Source organism: Trachurus japonicus, chromosome 16 (genome assembly GCF_045865225.1).
Source record: "Trachurus japonicus isolate A0001 chromosome 16, Traja_1.0".
NCBI lineage: Eukaryota > Metazoa > Chordata > Actinopteri > Carangiformes > Carangidae > Trachurus > Trachurus japonicus.
Genome location: NC_140922.1, coordinates 10,427,009 through 10,448,366, shown reverse-complemented (window position 1 = coordinate 10,448,366; position 21,358 = coordinate 10,427,009). Strand labels below are relative to the sequence as shown.

The 21,358-nt window shown below is 40.6% G+C and overlaps 1 protein-coding gene across 2 annotated transcripts; it reads right to left on the bottom strand.

Annotated features, from left to right (window-relative positions):
- Positions 1–174: 174 nt before the first annotated feature.
- rorc (RAR-related orphan receptor C) lies at positions 175–20,101 on the bottom strand. Of its 2 annotated transcripts, XM_085801240.1 has the most exons (13): positions 19,969–20,101; positions 19,740–19,830; positions 14,441–14,470; positions 5,552–5,637; positions 4,010–4,151; positions 3,541–3,900; positions 3,346–3,447; positions 3,142–3,263; positions 2,555–2,687; positions 2,347–2,454; positions 2,117–2,227; positions 1,620–1,729; positions 175–1,481 (listed from the first exon to the last, which is right to left on the bottom strand). In XM_085801240.1, exons 2-13 carry the CDS (start codon positions 19,789–19,791, stop codon positions 1,317–1,319), a joined length of 1,521 nt encoding a protein of 506 aa, XP_085657366.1. In that variant the 5' UTR covers positions 19,792–19,830; positions 19,969–20,101; the 3' UTR covers positions 175–1,316. The 2 variants fall into 2 exon arrangements, with proteins under 2 accessions (XP_085657366.1, XP_085657367.1); XM_085801241.1 differs by lacking the exons at positions 14,441–14,470; positions 19,740–19,830; positions 19,969–20,101 and adding an exon at positions 12,754–12,962.
- Between the last annotated feature and the right edge of the window lie 1,257 nt (positions 20,102–21,358).

Below are 21,358 nucleotides of genomic sequence, written 5' to 3'. Positions count from 1 at the left end.
CGTCTTCTCAAAGCTTGAAAGATATAAAAGCCTGTTTCAAACACAAAAGGAAAAGGATTTTAGAGGTACTGCTGCTTTATAGGACTTATTAGTCAAATTGTGACAACATCAACCTGAGGAGAAACACTTCTCTAGAGACATAAAGATACAAAGAGGCAAGTTGCTGCTTGTTTTGGAGAAAAGGGGCAAATATGATCTATTTCAGTTTTTCCACATATATCTATCCTCAAATATCAAACATTACTGAAGTATGGGGGTACAGCCTGTTCTCCACGCTCCTTCAGGTGGTATTACAGTGAGATCTTGTAAACTTTCTTAGATTACCCCATGTCCACTGTCACTTCTTTAAACCTCTGCTAAATGGCTCGAACATTTATATTACAGAAATGCTGCAGCCATAAACCTCTGGGGCTTAAACACTGGGTATAATAAGCAGGTGGATCTATTTTGTTCAAACTAATGTAGGGCTGTTTCTAACAAGCTCTAACAGGATTGTACATGAGGGGTAAAGATGCAGTCTGGTTATTTATCCAGATTTAGGCGTGAACATTGTATGAATTTTGATGGCACATCGATTACATGTATGGACAGAGGAAGGGGATTGTGTAAAGCTGGTTGTGTTGTGAAACTGGGTCAACATCCAGAACTGTATTGCAAAACTATTGTACGTTTCCTGGCTTTTTGGCTGAGCAAGCACATTGCGCGTGACTGCGTTATTCCGTCTTTGCTTTTTTACACGACTTGTTGTTTATAATTACATAAATATATACAACTGTCATCTTATATCAAATTTCTCGGTTTTGTAATGTGCAGACAAACTCATTTGGATTTGAATCTGCAGTGTTTCCAAGCTGACGACTAAGCCAAATGATTATAATTAGGTATATAAAAGGTAGATTTTGGGTGAAATGTCGCTTCGAGTTTGGCCTCAAAACGCTGTCACTGTACCTGCCTCTTTGAATCTCTCTGTCTGACAGCACTGTGACACAAAGTAGCTGCAACTGGACAGAGTCACAATAGTGCATAGTCCTGAGACAAAATGAATCCTGTACCCCACTGACAGTGCAGCATCAAATAACAACATAACATGTGTTTCCTCAGAATAATCAAAATAGTTTTAAGCTATCAAAATATTGAAATGTATGTTTAACATAAGCTACCGACACAAAGCTCTGCTGGAAGTCATGTAATACTTAACACACTAAGATTACTGAGCTTTTCTCATTTGTCTTCATTATTAGAAAAATAGATTCTGTCAGAAAGTGATTAAAACAATGTATGTCTATGTGTGTGTGTTTGCATATTTTAGTCAATCCTCAGTGAGTGGTCCCTGGCATCAGCTCTGCCTCTGAGGCGAACAGCTCCTTGTAGAGTGGAGGGAAGAGAGAGTGAGCAGTGAGAGGGTAACGCTGACTGAACCAACGGAGCTTCTCCATGTGAAGGCTGCACAGTGAACGCAACACTGCCATCCTCTGGTACAGCTGCAATGGAGGACACAGACACATTTAGATGGGGCAAAGTAAAGTAAAGTAAGCACGTCCTGTAGAGAAAAACTGTATTCTTATGACTACGATTGCTTTTGAGCCATTCTTGCCTGTACTCTATAGAGGGACACATACCTTGTGCACTAGGTTGTCTTGGTTGTCTCGATGTAAAATGTGTGTTAGTCCTGCATCCACGTTTCTTTGGACCCGCTGAACCCTGCCTCTGTCTTCCAGGCATGGACGGTCTGCACAGAAGGACAGAAACAAAAGCAAAGAAGTATAAGAAGATGCACTTACTATGTCCACTGTTGTAAACGTTACCATGACTATCAGCCACTAGGTGGGGCAGAGAGGTGGAGAATGACCGAAACCATCAAAACCATGGCTGAAACTATGTTAAAATGACAACTTACTACTTTATGATAATAATATAACAATATTGCACAAAGACAGATGACAGTTTTGTAGTGATGTAATGTCCATGACGCAAAGATCAGATTTAGACAGTAACATCATCAGTTAACCGTGGATGCTGGGTGTAAATGTATGAATAAATGTATACATGAAATATGAAAATTAGGACTACACAATCTTTTCTAAGAAATGTGGGCCTCCAGGTGAGCTGATCTTACCTGCGTTGATCAGCACCAGAGCACTGAAGAGAGCGATCTGCTGCTCACTGAGCTTGAGACCGCACATGTCATGAGCAAAATCAAACACTGCTGAGATCAAGTCGCCACATGCTGCAAGAAAAGACACCACAGAGCTCTGATAAACCACATTTACATTGTCAACTCATTGCACAAATGGCTTCACATCTGCATTATGTGCATCATGTATGATCATGTAGAGAAGTCCTCACCCAAAGACTTGAAGACTTCAACTCCTGCAAATTTCCCATCAAAAAAGACAGTGTTGTTCTCTGTGTTGAAGAACCGACTCATCCTGACCAGAACAACTTCCATGGAGCCTGTGTGACCGAAAGAGACAACGAGACAAGAGAGATTCGAAGCCATTTAGATTGAGATGAAAGCTGATGGTTCGTTTTTGTAGGTGGCAGGTAACCTCACCTGTCTTGAGAAGCGCGATCTGGTCGTTCTGGCTGAGCATGCGAAAGCCTGGGATGTGTTTTGCGAACTCCACCACGTACTGCACGGCATCGGTCAGTCGGATGGCACAGTGCTGCCACATCTCATCCACTGTCTGAGAGTAGGACAGAGAAAAAAACACGGTGAGTTAACTTTTCAGCGAATATTTTACAACTTAACATCAGCATCATCAACACTGAAACAACCAGACAGAGCTCAAATCCTACACACCTCCACACATGCCTCAGTCTACCGCTCTTTCTCCTGATCAAACATATCAAGTTTCCACATCTCATAATTCACCACAGTCAAATATCAAAAGAAATGGCATATATTATACTCTAATGTGCTTTAGTATCGTTAACTTAAAATTGAACATAAACTTTCCGCATGATCAAAGAGGAAGAAACATGAGGAGGAGGAAATGATGAAACAAGTACTTTCAGTTTGATTCATCAAACAAAGAAGTGGCATCTGAAATGACATGTTTTGTTTTGACACTGTCTCAATAAGGTCACACCGATGCAAGACAATGTCTGAGAACCCATAAAGCAGTGTCATTGGTATACTTTGCTCTGGTAGGCCTGGATCTCCTCCCGGCTGAACAGCTTCCATCTGAGAGCCTGCAGCTCCTCCACTCTGTACTGACTGGTCTCTCTGTGGGAACGCACAATGCTGACACACAGCTCATCTGAAAGAAGTCGAGACACTCATTAATATCAAGAACACAGCAAACTTAGGCGCATGTTTGCCAACTGTTGCCGTTTCCACACCTATGTTTCGCAGGGAATGAGGATAGACGCTGTAAGGGTCCTCCAGAGGGTTGTAGGGGTGAATTGACATCAGATCATGAGATGGCTGTCTGGAGTCAAAACCTGGTGTGAAGAGTAGAAACATATCAGGGACAGAAACAGGAGGATAAAGGCAGCTGCAACACAGTAAAGTGTGTTCACACACAAGTGCCTCACCTCTAATATCAAGGTGTCCACCGTTGTTCCCCTTCTCCTGGGATCTCAATGTCGGAGAGACACCGGAGCCTCGGTAGATCATTCCTGACACCTGTGACTCGTTCGGGGAGCACACGACGTACGGATGGACATCAGTGGTGTAGGAGAGGAGCTCGGCCTCACGAGTGAAGGAGTAGGCCGAGGCCATGGGCTGAAGGAGCTGGGGCGAGCGGTCTTGTCGGGCTTTGGTGGGGTAGGACAGCAGAGACTGGGCGTCTCCCTGAAGCTGCTGCTGCTGCTGCTGTTGCTGCTGTCGGTGCCTCTCCACTTCAGCAATCAGAGAGTCCCGCTGACGTTTAGACATCCGTCCAAACTTCACAGCTGAGGAAGTAAAAAAAAAAAAAAAAAAAGAAGAAGAAGAGGAAGATGCTAAGAATTAAGAACAGAGCGGGTCGGTCTGTGCATCAGTGTGCGTGTGTTTGTGTCGCACCATCTCTGCTCATGCCCTGGGCCAAGCACTTCTGCAGACGGCAGTGTTGGCAACGGTTGCGGCTGGCCCGGTCAATCTTACAGTTGTTCTGCCGGGAGCAGGAGTACGACACGGTGGGCAGCTGGCTGCGCCGGAAAAATCCCTGAGGGGTGATACACTCATGGTTAACAGTCAAAAAGAAACAGGGCCTTTGAGGCTGATATATTGATATTTGTGTTACAAACGTCTGATGATGGTATGTCAGTTATTCAAAATGTGATATGTAGTGAGCATTATGGACATTTTACAGTTGAAAAATAAACCTGACACTTCTAATTGATGAACTAAGACGGCATAAAGTCTCTCTCTGTATTTTCTTGTTACTTATGCGATAGCAAAATAGAAGCTTCAACTGGGAGCAGCAAAGTCTGGTAGCTCTGAGTTTTTGCTCAATCTTTGCTTGATTTTTTTTATGTTTTTGTCCTGTTTTGTCAATTACTGATGGATACACATGTGGGGAGAGGAGTTGGTTCAGGAGAGGAGCTTTTTTCATTGAAAACGGAGCAGGTCTGGAGGACGCCACCCTGCTCCAGCTGAGATGAAGAGGCGTTTTCGTGGTTGCCGTGCTGCTGGTGCAAAGGTGAAGGCTTGAAAGTGGAAATGTACTGGAGGCCCTTTCTGCCGTCAGGGGAAATGTCAATTCTCGAGAGTTGAGTGATGAGCTGGAGATATTGGTGGAGATTCAGAAAGTAGACATTTTTCATATCATCAGTACTTGTACGTGTACGTCCCATCCATGGCAACCGCTGTGACGTTCTCCATGAAGTCGTTTCTAGGATACAGACTAAACATCCTGAGGCACTTTTAATAATATCAGGAGACTTCAGTCATGTTTCCCTGATGGACGCACTGGGGGATGAGGTGGAGAGATGCTGACACTGACGATGGTTGAGGCCATTCTGAACAACTAGGATCAACTTCATATAACACCTCAAAGGACCAAAAAACAGCAGTGGTGGACGGCTCCTCTCTCTTCGCTGCAGGACGGAGAGATATTGCAGTGGCAAACACTTTAGACTGAACTTCGCTTTAAAGCCAACCGACTTCACAACAATATTGGCTCCTACAGATGTAGTTGATCCTTTGTACCTTCAGCCATCAGGCTTTTTAATTCTTCTGCAAATGGGAGATGAGCTGCCAAACAAATGAATTTCCCTTTGGGGATTAATTAAGTATTATCTTATCTAATCTTATTTTAGAAACACTTGCCATTGCTTGATAAACTGGTCTCACTCTAATGATTAAAGACATTTTGGGAAAGCTTGTTTGGTTTCTTGCTGGGAAGTAGGTCAACAGAGAGAGAGACACCATGGTCTGTCCAACTTGAGGCTAACCAACATAAACCCACAACAGGTTACAGCAAACAAAATATAGTGTTAGCTTTAGAGAAGCTGGTAGCTTTAGGTGTAGCCAGACCTGTTGTATCGCTGTTAAAGTTGTGTGTATGTGAGTTTGTGTTTGTGTGAGTGTGCACACGCTGTATCTAATGCTGTTGTGTTTCACCTTGCAGCCTTCGCATGTGATGACTCCATAATGCACTCCAGAGGATTTATCACCACAGATCTTGCATGGAATAACTTCAATCTGAGCTGAAAAAAAAAAAACCACAGAAAGAAAAGCAGTTATGTGGCCATTTTCAAAGCTTCACTCAGTATGAGTTTGCAAGCAAACAAGTTTTCAGTTCACAGATACTGGATCATCAGTTTCACAAAACGAACAACCCAAGGCAGGTGACAGGATGATGAGGGTAAACGATTAAAATGTTAATGTGAATTGCAAAGACAAAAGAAATGTAAATTAATCAGTTTTATGAAATTAAACTTTATTTTTACGACATGACTAAAACTGACCAACAAATACCAAAGATTTGAGAAACACCAGTCTGAACCACTGGAGAATGACACTGCATATTTTTGCCCAAACACATAAAATGAAGAACGATTCCCACAGTCAGACCTGCTGTACTTCCCCTGAAACATCTATCATTTGTTGTGTGACCAGAGTAAACCAAAGGTATTTTCCTCTTAAACACCTCCTGACTTAATGAACAAAAACAACATCAAATACGACGAGGACAGAGTCTTCAGGTAGTGTGGAATATTTGCAAATGGAGCCAGGCAGAGAATATGAAGGTGTCAACCTCAGAGTCCTTTTAAGTGGTTGACTGGCTTCTCTTTCAATCTGACTGTCCCTCTTTCATGTCATCTCTTTCTTTGTGAATCCTTCTCTGTCTCGCTCATAAAGGACACAGCTGCCAGTAATGCACTCTCTCCTTCATCACTGCCAGTAATGGCCATCCCCCTCCCACCCCGCCACCCCCCACCCCCCTCCGTGCCCCTGATCTCTGCAAACACCCCTCAGCCTTTTGCCTGGTGGCGATTTTTGTCACAATCAAAAGTGATTTGATCCATTAAAGCTGTCAGGCTGTCCTGGTGACGTGTGTGGAAGGTTTTATGGTTTGTCCTCGAAAATATATCCTCTCAAACAAAACTGATGCAGAACCGTGCATCACATGCTGTAAAAATTCACATTATATGACACTGCTACATTAACATTGAATGATGACACGCATACAGGAAGCAGAGCGTGCACTATTGCCTTCCTTTTGTTTTCTAACCCTAAATAATCTACAACTTTATCTGTTCCTGTCATCTTCTGTCTTCCTTTTACAAATGCGCTGACAGTGTGAACGTCTTCTGCAAGCCAGGCTTGTGTAAATGCTTATACAGTGTACGGTAGTATTTGCGTTTCCGTGCATAACTGTGTCAGATTTATTCACACACACGAGTGTGTGTTAGTGTGTCAGTGTGTGCCCTCTTTATCTACTGCCACAGGGATCACCTGAAGGCTCCCGGCGTGACTTCAGCTCCAGTCTGAGGTAAAATAAATACAGATGAAGAAATTACTAAGCGTGTATGACAAAGCAGGATTAATCATCAAATCTGATAAGTTTGCAGCAGCTGCTAATAGACGTGACTGATTAACCTCAAGATAGATAGATAAGGATTAGAGAATTTCACTGATTTTAATTACATTTGATTTGGTAAAATTGCTCATTGGAAATGTTTTCCTGCAGGCACCTAAATACCATTTTTTTTAAATAAAAAAAAAGGTTACTGAACTGCAACGATGATAGGTGGAGAAAACATCAGTGGTCTCTATTTTTCGCTATTTCAGTTCTGATTGTCAACCTCAAACAACAGGAAATCCACTGTGACCCACAACCTTTCACTGTTCACACACGCACTCGCACACACAAAACGCACACAGCAATCACATGTGCTGCTCCCCCATCAACTTTCCACGTTACCATTTAACTCTGGTGATACTGTTACTCCACTAAATTTAAATGATACACAAAGCAAATTAAATCATTACTTCTTTTGGGAGTCGCACACTGAACCAAATGGATCTGTCTTTGATGGTGATTGAATATCCAGACACCAGAGGCTGTAGAATGAAATTAACCTGACACCAGATATACACTGAGGAACCTACATTCACGTTTTTTGTCTCTCTGTCTTATCTCCAGCCACAGGCCTAGACCAATCAAACCAAGCATCTCCTTGTGTGTGTTTACACGCATGTGTGTGTGTGTGTGTGTGTGTGTGTGTGAGAGAGAGAGAGAGAGAGAGAGAGAGAGAGAGAGAGAGAGAAAGATAGAGATCAACACACTAAAAAAAGAAAACACAACAAACTGCCTACAATTCTTCCATTAGACTGTCCTTCAGTAACCTAAGACTGGGTTTTTATATCTTGCACACAATTTGGCTAAATACCAGCAAAGACGTGCTTTGAATTAAACATTTCACTTTTTCACTCCTCACATAGCAGAAGTGCTTCACAGTTCAACATGACAAATATATTTATTTTTTACTGTAAATCTGCATCTCTATGGTTTCTCATGTGTGGTAAGTGCTCTATAACAATTATCATAGCTGCTTAAAGGTGTACAGAAAAGAAAATTGAATTTAAACCCACTCTGGGTCATAAAATTAGTGTAATAACTCATCTATCAGACGATGTAGGCCAAACTTTGTGCAAAATTCTATTTTTGAGTAAATCCGGGATGAAAGTGTGTATTTTTTTTTTCCGCATTGGATAATGCAGGCGCACAGATTATACGTCAGCCTGCACACGATTCACCAGCCACTGATATTGGATCCGTAATCCGTCATTCAAACGTCTGAGGCACACACACACACGGATCTCGGTCTCGCCCCAAGCTTTGAATATCCCGCCCGCTCGATAACGACCAATCAAATTTGTTTTCCTTACTTGCGTAAACTCGTGTTGCAGCTCGTGACAACTCGGCGCGACAAACAGGACAAACGGGCATTTCTGTACACCTTTAAGCATATAATGCTTAGTAACAACACTGTTTACTTTAGTTGCAATATGCCACAATTTGCAATAACGCCACCTAGTCAATCGGCCCTGAGAACCGTTTAAATTACACGTAACGTCTCTCTACATGTCTCTTCCTCACACACGTTTGAGATAAACGTTACCTAGCCCCCCCACAACCTGTGCGACAAGATGTTAAATGCCACTTGCGATGTTTTTGATCATGGCATTCAACTAAATATACCTGAAAACTATATTGGGTTATAAGAACATGTTCTGCAGTGGTTCACAACATATTTTTAGTGGACTTATTTCAAACTACTGGCACCTTCACATCTGAAGAAGTCAATATTTTTATGTGGGGTTCCACAAAGTTCAGTTTCCGATCCACCGTTATTAAATCTATACATGTTTGCTATTGGTATCATCAGATTTTTCACGACTTCCCAAAAAGACAAGAAGCGGGCTTTAGGTCATTAAAAGTATTGCAGCCAGAGTGGTAACTGGGACTGAGAAACTACAAGTACTTGTTTACAAGACCTCTGATGATACGGCCTCTCCCTATATGCTCACCGGCTACAACCTAGTACTTCCTATGTGTACTTGCAACTGTGTCTTCTTTTAAAAGCAGCCTTTTTCTTTGTGTGTGTGTGTGTGTGTGTGTGTGTGTGTGTGTGTGTGTGTGTGTGTGTGTGTGTGTGTGTGTGTGTAATCTATATATCTCCTTTTTACCTCATTCTTTTGAAATGTTTCTTGTATTTTACGGAAAAGCACACATACGTAAAATGTGCTATATAAAGAAAATGACTTGATCGAACCATCCAATCGTAAATTCACCACACACAGCTGTACTAACGTATTTAGTGTATACTTAAGTGAGATTTGTTTTTCAATCAATATTCATTTTTAATTCTAAAATGAATGCATTATGTGCAGCACGATGTAAAACGACCCGACGTTTGAGTATGGGTGCGCATGGAAATATTCTGGCATGTCAAAATAGTGCCACCTCCCACGCTTCCGAGTACAAAGTTTACCAAGACGCTACTTCACAGAGATGGTCTCATTCACACCCTTCAATCAGTATTTTGTGTCATTAATGATTTTCACACTCCCACAGTACATTTCAGTCAGGGTCATTGTACAAACAACAAAGAGAAATCATGTAACAATTACAGGTTTCTCACGAGTGGAGCATCTTCCGAGTTTTCGACGTTTGGTGACTCTGAATCTGACCTCTAACCTTCCAAATACAATAAATCAAACAAGCCTTAAATATACACAAACATTTAGGAGTGGGAAATAAAATGAAATGTAGGCCTATTGCAAAATACCAGACACTGAGAAAATGAAAGAAACAAGAAGAGAAAAAAAAACCCAAAGAGTTCAACCTAGAAAGAGGTTATCTCAGTACTTTCACCACTTTTGCGTGAAATTGATTGCGTATGTGCGCTTGTATGTGTGTGTGTGTGTGTGTGTGTATGTGTGTCTATGTGGAACATCTGGGGGTCGATGGTACAGACTGCCACTCAACTCATTCAGTCTCTGCCTCGTCAGCAGTCTGTTCTTTGCACTGTAAACGGACAAAAAACCTCAACTTTCCTCTGACGGAAGCTTACCTTTGGTGCACACGCAAGAGTGCAGACAAAGCTTGTATACACGTAGGCACATACAAACACACTAAAAAACTTTTTGTATTGCTTAACAAATAGACTGTAAATCAGTCACAAATTGGCGTATAAAGCGTTGTTAGAGCGCTATATTTTAGTTACAACATTACTAGTTGAAAGTTTATTTTTCCGAATTCATGTGAAGTGATAAAAACATTCAGACAATAATGTTTCTAATTATAATTCATAGTAGATTTTCTTTTTTAATTCATGTTGCAATATTCTTTCATGTACATTTTTCTTTAATTTCAGTTAAATATATTGCAGAGGCAAGTTGTTTAAAATATTCCAAACGCTTTAATTTAAAAGAAGATGCATCACGATAACGCTGTATTTTCTGCTGTATCAAAATTCAATATTATGCATTATGATATACAATATGTAGATTTTGCAATTCCATTTGAAAAAATGGTAAATGAGAAAGGTAAATATCGTATGACGTATAAAATCAAATCCAACTTTTCCGTCATTTCTCCTGCTGCAAAGCAGAACATCGTTTCTAATGGCTCTAAAACTGACCCACTGAAATAATAATTAAACTTGCTTATCAGATTATAATTTCCTTTGCAAGATGCCACAACTTAGGTCTGAAGCCCAAACCAGAAAAAGAAATAAAGAAGAGACTCATATAGTATCTATCATCAAGCAAAAGTACTTGTTGATAATTACAGAGCAAGGTTTTTTAATATCAACCCATTTTTCTGTACTGAATATAAGACATATTTGCGGACTGACTACAGGTCTGCAGGCGTGAAGGGACTTTATGTTCGTGAATCAGCCTGTGTTGGTTGTGACACGTACTTGTGAACTCCTTACCAAGTTTCTTTCAATGGGCTATGTGAAAATAACAAAATGAGAACATTTTACCCACAGTACCTTGTCTGAGAAAAAGACAAAACCAAAGCAGAACTGAACTAATTAGCATCAGATTTATCATATTGGACTTTGAAGTGTAGAAAGAATTTGGGGGTGTTTGAAAGAGGTAGTGTTTTGACAGTGGCAAAGGGGATGAATCAGCTCAGCAGTTGTATTTCTTTTACCATATTTTGGGAGGGAATGTGTCACCTGCGATTTTGATCTTTGCTTTGATGTGAAGCCAACCGCTACTGCTGCTTTGGAAGTGCTGTGTGCAGGGTTCTGCACCCAAAGGAACAAGGAAATCCTTTCTGATAAAGAAACTCTATAAGAATCTACATAGGAATCCCCCGAACGCAACAACAACTGTGACGGTACTAAGTCCACTGAGAGTGTGTACTGCTAGAAGATTAGATAATTAATTGTTTACCAGCTGAGACAAAAGAACAACAACAAGACTAAAAATATAAAGTCATATATTGCAGCGGGAGCAATCCTTCTCTTCCTGCACACAGCTGCAGGACTGAGACGAGTTACATCTACGCGCCATCAAACAAGCAGCTGCAGATCTGTGTGTATATTTTAGTGTGTGTGTGTGTGTGTTCACGTTGCAGCTGAAAAACTGTCTAGTGTGTTGCGCAGACCATATTCATTATTTCTCATTATTTGACACTTGTCCTCTGTGTGCTTTTATTCTATTAATTTTGAATATTTGTGCACATGAAATAGAATATATAACCATTTTTATGATCACAGTTTCACAGTATTTACCATGTCCTCTGCATCCTGTCTGCTGCATGCGTGTGGAGTATGGAGTCAGTCCATTAAATCTAATGCACTGCAGTTGTGAAGCATCCTGTTTTCCTGTCTCTTTTGTTTTTACGTGGGTTAGAATTCAGTGGAAGTGTTTGCAAAAAGTTTTTCAAATGTCATTTTATAATCTGGTCCCTTGGGTTTTCAGTGGTTTCACTTTGTCAATTGAGATCACTGACAATAGAAGCATGACAGCACTAAACAAAAACCAATGCGAATCAACTCAAAATATGAGAAATCTGTTTGAATGAGTACAACTTTTTATACAACTCGCTGCACCACAATTCTCGCCCGTTAAAATCAGCTCAGTTTCTTACCTTAGTTGCACTGTATATGTGGGAGTGAGAGGGGGGAGAAATATCCGAGACATGATTCAAATCTTTAATCCATCAAAGGGAGCTCAGAATTGAGTCATGTTACCAAACCATACAAGTGAAACACACGTATTGATGTGAACGTACCCGACAGTCAGCCAATCGAGAACTCTGAAGAGACACAATTAAGTTTCAAAACAAAGATCATCCGTCTGAATTTGTCGTGTCTGGGTACGGGATTTCTCACAGATGTAAGTGCAAATATTAAGTAAAACATATAATTTTGAAATGTTTTGGACTCGGGAAGAAATTATGAATTCTAAGCCACTTTGAACTTTCACTGTAAAAGCCGATGGTATCAAAAAAGAAAAGTGGGAACCTGAGTGAAGCGCGTAACCACATTATGTGATAAAGCTGAAATAGCTGATGCCGTCGGTGCCTAAACCCGTCTGCGTGAATTCATATTATTTTGGAGTTTTGACAAAAACATTAAAGAACCTTGATGTGCCATTATTACAAGGAATTATCACTATTACATGTGTTATTATTATTATTATGACAATCGTTCGCTACAAAATCTGGATATTATGGCGAAAAACTACGACCACAAACTTGATCAAATTGATAAAATATCCTGCACTGCCCACACACAAACATACACACAAACACACACTCATACACAGCAACCAAAGAACTTCATCCCTACCTCGCATCATCACCACTCCTCCACTTGTCTCAGATGTTTGTCCCACTTTCACAAACTCACTTTTCCTCTCACTTTGTCTATCAATGTTCTTCCTTTTCACACACTCTCTCTCTTGCACCACCTATTCGTTCAGCCGTTCTTCTGCCTTTTTTTTTTCTACGTCGTCCTTAGGCAAGGCTGGCTGGGTGCTCACTGCAGCTTCACCACACATATTCAGACTTTTGAGTGTCAGTCACCGCCTCACCTTCCTTGTTAGCATGTGTGCGCGTGACAGTGTATGTGTGTGTGAGCGAGAGAGAGAGAGAGAGCGACAGATAGACACACAGACAGACAAAGGAAAGGGGGGACTGTCCCCTAGCTCTGCTTTTTTCTCAAGGTACTTTTCCTTATCCCTTTGTTGTTATCCTCCACCCCCTCACTTTGGTCAACACGTCAAAAAATTTAGCTATACATCGACTGGCACCTTTAAGATGCCCTGAGAATTTATATCAAACGTTTTGCAACAGGAGCAACTGGGGAAGCAGAAAAAGAAGTATGTTATAGAAACATTTCAGTCGAGTAAGATAATTTTATTCGTCGAGCGTCATGTGAATTTTATAGCTTTTATGTGAGATTTTTTAATGTGAGTTTTTATGTTGGTGTTTGTATGTCTGACTGTTTTGGAGCCCAAACTAATGACAATTTTCTATCCTTGCAATAGACAATAAAGTTTTTTGAATTGAATTGAATTGAATTCATTCTCAAACTCAATTCATCCTGCTGATGGTTGGGGTGCAAATGAATGTTTCTTTGCACTGACTTTAAAAAATACACACGAGTTAGTCAAATAATTGTTCATTTCTTCTTGCAACAACTTCACCTGCAGTGATGGAAGACGTAGTTTGGTCTTTCTACCACATCGATTGTATATGACAGATAAATGTTGTGGAAGTTTTGCCTCTGAATTGAAGTGAAGAAGAATAAATCAGAAAATGGAAACTCTAAAACGAGCAGAAATGGATCTGTACTCGAGTTAATTTACTTCATTGGGATCTATCGCGGCTTTCCCCGGCTCTGTCTCATCTCTCTGTGACTGATCCACCGAACGACACAACCACCATGGATCTCTATCTCTATAGATATCTGGCTTTAGACACACGTTCACTCACTCATCAGCTATGATTGATAAATTTGTTATTATTGACGCCCAGTTTGTTTATAACCACCACACCACCTAACATGAAGGTTGGTGGTGCGTTTCACACAGTATCTTCACACTTGATAACATACCCAGGTGTGCTAAAGTTGTGGCAGAAAGTGTTAAACCAAAAAGTTAAAAAAAGACAAGATGTTATCGCTGTCATCTGCTTTCAGATGCCAAAGTGCCAAAACCATAGTGTGTGTGTGTGTGTGTGTGTGTGTGTGGTGGGCAGCACAGGTGCGACACACACACACACACTGTGCTGCTAATGGCCCAACTCCAGCTATACCACACAGTGTGCATATGTGTGTGTGTGTGTGTGTGTGTGTGTGTGTGTGTGTGTGTGGCTCTACAGGTGCAGTGTTGTATGTTCACTAACTATGAAGTTAACCACAATGCATGCACAAATATCTAGCACAAACACAAGCAATGCCAATGCCACATGCAGACACACATGCACACACACATGCTAACCTAACAGATACAGTGTTTTTATAGAGAACTCACTCAGATGAGTCTTCTTGGACACAGCTCCTCCTAAGGGAAACAAAAAGATGCAGGTAGTCAATTAAAGATAAACAACAATTACTGGAAATCTGTCCTACAAGCTCTGATAAAACCCAAATGAAAAGAACCATTAATTGCAATATGCTGTGTTTTTTAAGCGCGCGTTTTCACGAAGGCTGAACTCTGTTTAAGAGACTGAACCCAGGACTAAACAACATTACCAAACAACTGCTTCATCAGCTTTTGACCATGATTCAAAACATGCCAGGGTTGGAACTAAGTACATTTGCTCAAGTGCAGTACTCTAGTACAAATTTTAGACCTTTTTCCTTAGGTTGACTATTTTGCTTTTCTGTTATTTCATACTTCTGCTGCAATTCTGAAAGAAATATTGCAAACTTTCCCCTTTTACATTTATCTGACAGCTGGGGTTACAGTTTAAAAACTGACCAAAATAGCATCACTTTGACCAACTCCAACAAAGTTTACAAGTTTCAAGTTTATTTATTTAGAAATGGGACAAAACATATTAATGAACATTTTAAAAGAAAAATGTAAATATGAAAAGAGATTGTAGCCGTACGGCTAATTTCCATCTCCTGTCCCATGGGCAGGTAGGTGTATAAGAGACGAGAAGGGACGAACTGCTTACATTATAATGGAGTGCTTACAGTTAAAGGGACAACGAGGAGTTTTGGAAAGAAAAGTGTTCTCATACTACATTTACCATGAGCCTCCGCGCGCACGGTGAAATTCTTGGACCGGCGCAAGACGGACGTCTTGCCAAGAATGTTTTCATTCATCAAGAATTAAAGTCAGAGGTTCGAAGACGATCACATACCGTCGTAGTTCCGACCATAAACGGCGATTCGTCTGCGTTATTCTCATGACCCGCCGGGCAGCGTCCGTGAAACCGAAAACGGAGCCATTAACAAGTGTGGGTAGCGTAGATTCATCCACATTAACGTGAAACTTTTTTATAACCAAATAGAAACTCCTCGTTGTCCCTTTAAATACAGTTTCTTGCTCATAATTGTGCTACTTTGAACACAGGACCTTTTACTTGTTATTGCATAGTTCCATATTGGTCCTTTTACCTCAATAATCTGAATACTTATTCCATCACTGAAACCTCCATAGGGTCAGTACATAAAGCGCAATGTACATGCAATATAAAAAAATACACATGTGCAATTGAGCAGGCTCTGATTTAAACTGATGCTAATACTCATTCAGCTATTACAAATTACAAATCAATAGTGGTTTGGTCCAGGCCTTGCAGAGCACAGTAGCTTTTTTTTTGGTAACTGTTGATGAACACGTGTACTTGGATTGTGGACAGATAAAAAGCATTGATGGGTTAAAATAGAGGATTTTCATTTACAGTAGTGTCTGTCTATGTTATGTTTGTGAGTGTCTTTGGCACATGTACACACACACCAACATACACACATACACGCAGCAGATGAAGGCAAAGGAAGGTGGGTGTCTGTGAAGCTGTGAAGCAATAGGTCCTCCTTTTTTGTCTGCCTGTTTGACCGCAATTGTGAGAAAGTCTGAATTGCTGTGAACGCGAGTGAGCGTGTGGACGGTCGGTTCTGAACCAACGGAGGTTATTTCTGGAGTTCTGTATCTGTGTGGGTGTGTGTGTGTGAGACAGAGAGGGTTGAAGGCAGGGGAGATAAGTATCAGTGAAAGACGTAGCGCTAGCCGGTCTTTGTCTGGCGCCTGATCAGGCCCTCTGTGGTTTCCACTGTTTTCCTCCCCTCATCAAATCAGTTTTGCTTCATAAGCAAAAAGCATGGAATGAAAGCAGAGCAGTACACACACACACACACACACACACACACACACACGGAAAATGCAGAGAAATTTCAACACTAACTGAGCAAACCTCATAAGGTGCTTGCCAAATAAAGGTAAAAACGTGTACGTTTCAATCAGATAGAGTCTATCTGATTGACAATGCGTCTATCTGATAGACGCATTGTCTCCAATCTGAGAGCTGCGGATTTGTTTTGACATATTTACCAAGGTTAAAATATTCCAAAACTACATAAATATTGCATTAATATGGTCCAAGCAAGACCTGTTTTGATGTTTGTTCTTATCCAAACAGAGTTGTTTTAATCTGAAAACCAAATCACTGTAAATAAATCTACAAAATTAAAGCCGTTGAGTCACACACAGAGATGAGTCAGGTGAAAGTCACCAACAACACACACCAGGTGAATGTCATTCATTTTAAAAACGTAAATGTGATCTCGGAACAGTTGTGGACGATGGATAATGGTGGAAAAAGGACCTGATGAACCATCTGCCTCTGTACAAGGTAAATGTACATATTTAGCAAAAGGCAAACTAGGCCTTACGTCCAACACACACTACACATGCCTACCGCTGAGTACAAGAGCCTGATAAGTACAGCGGCACAAACATCACCACCACTCATCAGTCAAAATCTCACTTGCGTCTCTACACTCTGACATCTAAGCTGAGTGCTGAAGTGACAGTTGCTACATTACATAACAACACTGAAGACCCTGAGCCCAGAGAGTAGGCTGGCAACTCTGCCTGAATATAAAACACAAACGCATCCAATACAGACCACATAAAAAAATACTGCAAATACATTAAACTACTTCTGTCTAAAGTAGAAAAAAATGTGAGTAAGTAACATCAATAACAAACAAATAAAACCATCAAGTCTGACAACAGTGGTCTACATGGAAGCAAAAAGACATACATACGTATAAATTTAGTTGAAACCTAACTTGATAAAACAGGATTGGATGATGGTTAGGGTAAGTGAGGTTGTCAACCTGTAAGTGCACTTAGCCTTTATTCCTCAATACTAATGAAACAAATAAAAACAAAATTAAAAAATTAAAAAATTGCTCTCTATTTTCACTTAAATGAAGCAATTAAATAAAATTTAAAAAAGGAAATCTGGACATTCAAGGTGAAACAAAATAAAATTTCACTGTTTCAAGGATATATATTTTTTTAATCTGTAAGCTTTCTTGTTACAGAAAAAACAAACTGCTCAAACTTTTACAAGTGATCTTAAAGGGTTTAAAAATAATAGAAAGGCCAAAACTCATGGTCTCATAAAAATAAAATCATACTTATCTGTATTAAGTTGCAAGACATAAGCAGGCAGACCATGAGATATTATCACTTTGGTAAAGATACTGTAACAATAGAAACAAATATATATATTTTAAATTTGAGCACATTAACATACACAGGATGATCGGACCCACAATATATCCCTGTGGGACACCAGCCAGTTGGTATCCAATAATAAATCGGAGCAGAGATTTACTCCACAGGGGGAAGAGCAATGAGGAACAATGAGGTACTAGACACGCAAACCTTGTGCTCAAGAAAAATGAGAAGACACCCACATCAGCCACTAAAACCAAGACACTCATTACCTTCAGATGAGCCATCTCAGCAGTGTGAGAAACAGCACAACCACACTGAAACTTCACTTCAAACAGATTAAAACACCATTACAGCATTACAGCTGCTGTTGTTGTTCTCACAGAATCCTTTAACCTTTGTTTTCATATTTTATTTCATCTTTAAAAAAGCCTGTGTTGTAATTTGTGTATAACGTGGTTCCAGCTCCACCTTTAGAGTGCAACATATTCAATTCATTTAGCAATTAATTTTCACCACTGTAACATTTTTGCCTTCATTGGTGGGACAGCGGAGATAGATGGGTAAGGCAGGGGAGAAAGAGGGGGCAGGTCAGATTCAAACCTGGGCCTCTGCAGCAGGGACTCTTGGTCTTTCTTGCAGGGACTTTTGCCCCCTTCACAAGAATTTCTAATGTAATGCTGTGGGTTTCAGCAACATGTGGCTACGTAGCTTGAGTTTCACTGAACCAAGGTGGGAAAGTGAGGTTTAAGTTAACAGAAACTGTGGTAAAAAAGAAAAAAAAAAGAAAAAAAAAGTTGTCTATTTTTACCTGCAGTGCAGACTGTATACTCTACTCTGTCTTTCTCTCTTGATTATATTCTACTGTAAGCTTTCCATAAAATATACAGTAATGATAACAAGTCTTTTCACTCTTGTCCTCTGTTTCAAATTGTGTCTTTGTAATTGCGCTCTTAAATCACTCCAGACAAAACACATTGTTTTAAATAAAATAAGAAAATCGAGGAAGAATGTAATTACTTAGGCCAACATTACTTTTGGCTTTCTTTACTTTCTAATCTAACTTTCAATGAACAGTTTAAACCTTCTCAACAGAAACAGTCAAAGGTTACAGGAAATTGTTTGTGGATAAATTTTATACTTTTGAGGTTTTTTTTTCTCAAAAATCATCAAAGTAAAACAGAAACTGCATGCTTCTGTGTCATTGATATTGATTAATTTTTTTATCTGTGTTTGTCGACCCTTGATGTCGACCTTGCTGTGTCTTTAAGTCTGTGACATGTGTTGCCTTTCAAAGCTACTTTCATGCTCTTTTAAATTGCCCCCCAGGGACAAATAAAGTGTTTTTGAATTGAATTGAATTGAATTGAATTGAATTGAATTGTCAATTTAAGTTACATTTACCTTGCAGGTCTTTACATGGGGCAATATTGAGGTATGATACTTGCAATGTTTAAAAATATATTAAATATTGTTCCACCTATGCAAAAAAAAAAAAAAAAAACACCTGCACCTCAAGTTCATCGAACACTTAGAGATGCAGTTGCCCATATGGTTGTACTTGTAGGAGTAACTCTACTAAAATTGTGCCTCTGTGCTATGAGACTAGTAGGAAAGGTGTGCAGTGGGTCTCCGTGGCACAGGGACAAGGTGTCTTATCTCCAGTGACTGCCAATGGTTTGATTTTAGCCTGGGAGAGGCTCTGAATAGAAAAGCATTGACCAAAAACAGAAGCAAAAATAACACCTAATCCCCAAGGATTACTACGGCTTACTGCCATTCTTACCCACTCACAGCACCTTAATAACCACACCCCAATGAAAAGGATGAGTAGGGTTAATGGGGTAAAGATGAGAGTGGAGGGAAAGAAGATAATAGTGAGTGCAGTGACTCGGGGATACAGAAATAGGAGACAGGTGCAGGGAATTGGTAAGCAAAAGTGAGATAGAGAGGGGGCAGAGGATGGCATGCTGGGAGATGAGTGCAAGGTTTACTTGGTGCACGGACATGAAATAACACAACCAGAGCAAACAAGTTATTTGTTGACCATGTTATCTGCAGAGGCATGCGAGTTTAAACGGCCCTACACATGTAATCTGCAGAGTACAACCTCAGTGATGGATCCTCTTACCTCTTTTGATGGGGGTGTCAACGGGGGGCACGTCGAGCTCTTCATAGTCCATAACTCTCCTGTCAAAACACTGGGTGGCCCTACACACTCACTTCTCACACACAGAGAGAGAGACACACACACACAAACACACACACACAAACGATTTGTTATGAACTCCACCTGCCGCCATTGGACAGAGGATGCATGCACTAATGTTATCAACAGTGGCGCTCCTGTAGGATACTACCTGTTGGTTCCTCTAGCGCCCGGGCCGCCGCAGGCATTTGAAAACATGCACAGCCATCCCGCCTCCTTCCTTCCCGTCCTTTACAGCCGGTCCCAAAAGTCGGCTGTCATCCTCTTTACCCTCTCTCTCTCTCTGTCCACCTTCCTTGGTTCAGCAGTCCACCTCCTCCGTGCCTGTGTGAATGTTTTGAAATAATTTAATTCCCCCTTGAGGTTAAAGCAGCAGAGTGGAGCGAGTGCAGCTGGACCGGCCTGGCCGTGCACAAGCCGCGCTCCCCGGCCCCTACCTCTCCTCCTCCCCCTCCCCCTCCTCCTCCTCCTCCTCCCTGCTCTCCCCGTGCGCCCTGACCATCCCGGGCTGGAGAGAGTTATGTCACCGGCTGTTACGTAATAGCAGCGGATCGGGTTTTGCTTTGTAGTGCTCAGTTGAGAAATATAATCCCATGTTGCTGCCACGAATTTCCGCCTCACTAATGAAGAAAAAAAAAATACACAATGCAAGTGGACACATTAATTTCCACTTGTAGGTTTGGCCTGTTCATTGATAATATGGGAAATAATAAAGGTCACTCAAACACAATCCTTCTTCATAGATTCAGTAGCTCCTCTGAAGCACAGGGATCTGTGTATGTAAAATAGGCTAAGCATTATAATAATAGCTATTAGATAACCTATGCAATGCATCATTTTAATTGAGGTGGGATTAAAACAACTGCGGACAAAGAATACAATGAATAATCGATATGTCTTCTCGGTTTACATTAGCCTACTGTGGTAAATCCTCCTCTAAGACATGGCGCTATGGGTCCAGACAGACACACAAGATGAAGATGTAGGGAGGTAGAAGTAGGCCACAAAACACCACGCTGAATATACTGACCTGGATTGAAAATGTTGCTTTTTTAATTTTACTGAAAAGCACAGATGCATAAATGTGTAAAAGTGTAACTGTTTTAGATGGTGGAACTAATTTGAGCAATGTTGACACTGCTGGAGATACAATGCATCATGCTCATTGTGTTATATTATGTCAATTTGAATTAGCTGTACTTTTAAGTAGACTCTACCTGTAAAAAAAAAAAAAAAAAACATAGCATGGAGTAAAAAAGAACATCATTAACATTTGAATGGCAATGAAGTGTATGTGAAGAAAACCAAAAGGACAGCACACGCACCGCAGATATGTCTACTGAAGTATCTCAAACCAGTGGAATAAATAGGTATCCAGTTACATCGTGCCACTTGTCAGGCGTTGCACTTACAGCTCTGAGATCCCTGTTCTTAAAGTCTGTTCATTTTCTGCTACATGCATCCACTGTTATTTTTCTTAAGTATATTTTTTGGTTTTTCATGCCCTTATTAGATAGAACAGTTGAGAGACACAGAAAAGG

What these genes read in the sequence shown, in the direction of transcription:
- rorc (XM_085801240.1), bottom strand. Translation starts at nt 19,791, where the DNA reads ATGGACTATGAAGAGCTCGACGTGCCCCCCGTTGACACCCCCATCAAA. An exon ending in TCACATGCGAAGGCTGCAAG is followed by an intron (nt 4,152 to 5,551) that starts GTGAAACACAAC and finishes ATCACCCCTCAG; the next exon opens with GGATTTTTCCGGCGCAGCCA. An exon ending in TCTGGTGCTGATCAACGCAG is followed by an intron (nt 1,730 to 2,116) that starts GTAAGATCAGCT and finishes CCTTCTGTGCAG; the next exon opens with ACCGTCCATGCCTGGAAGAC.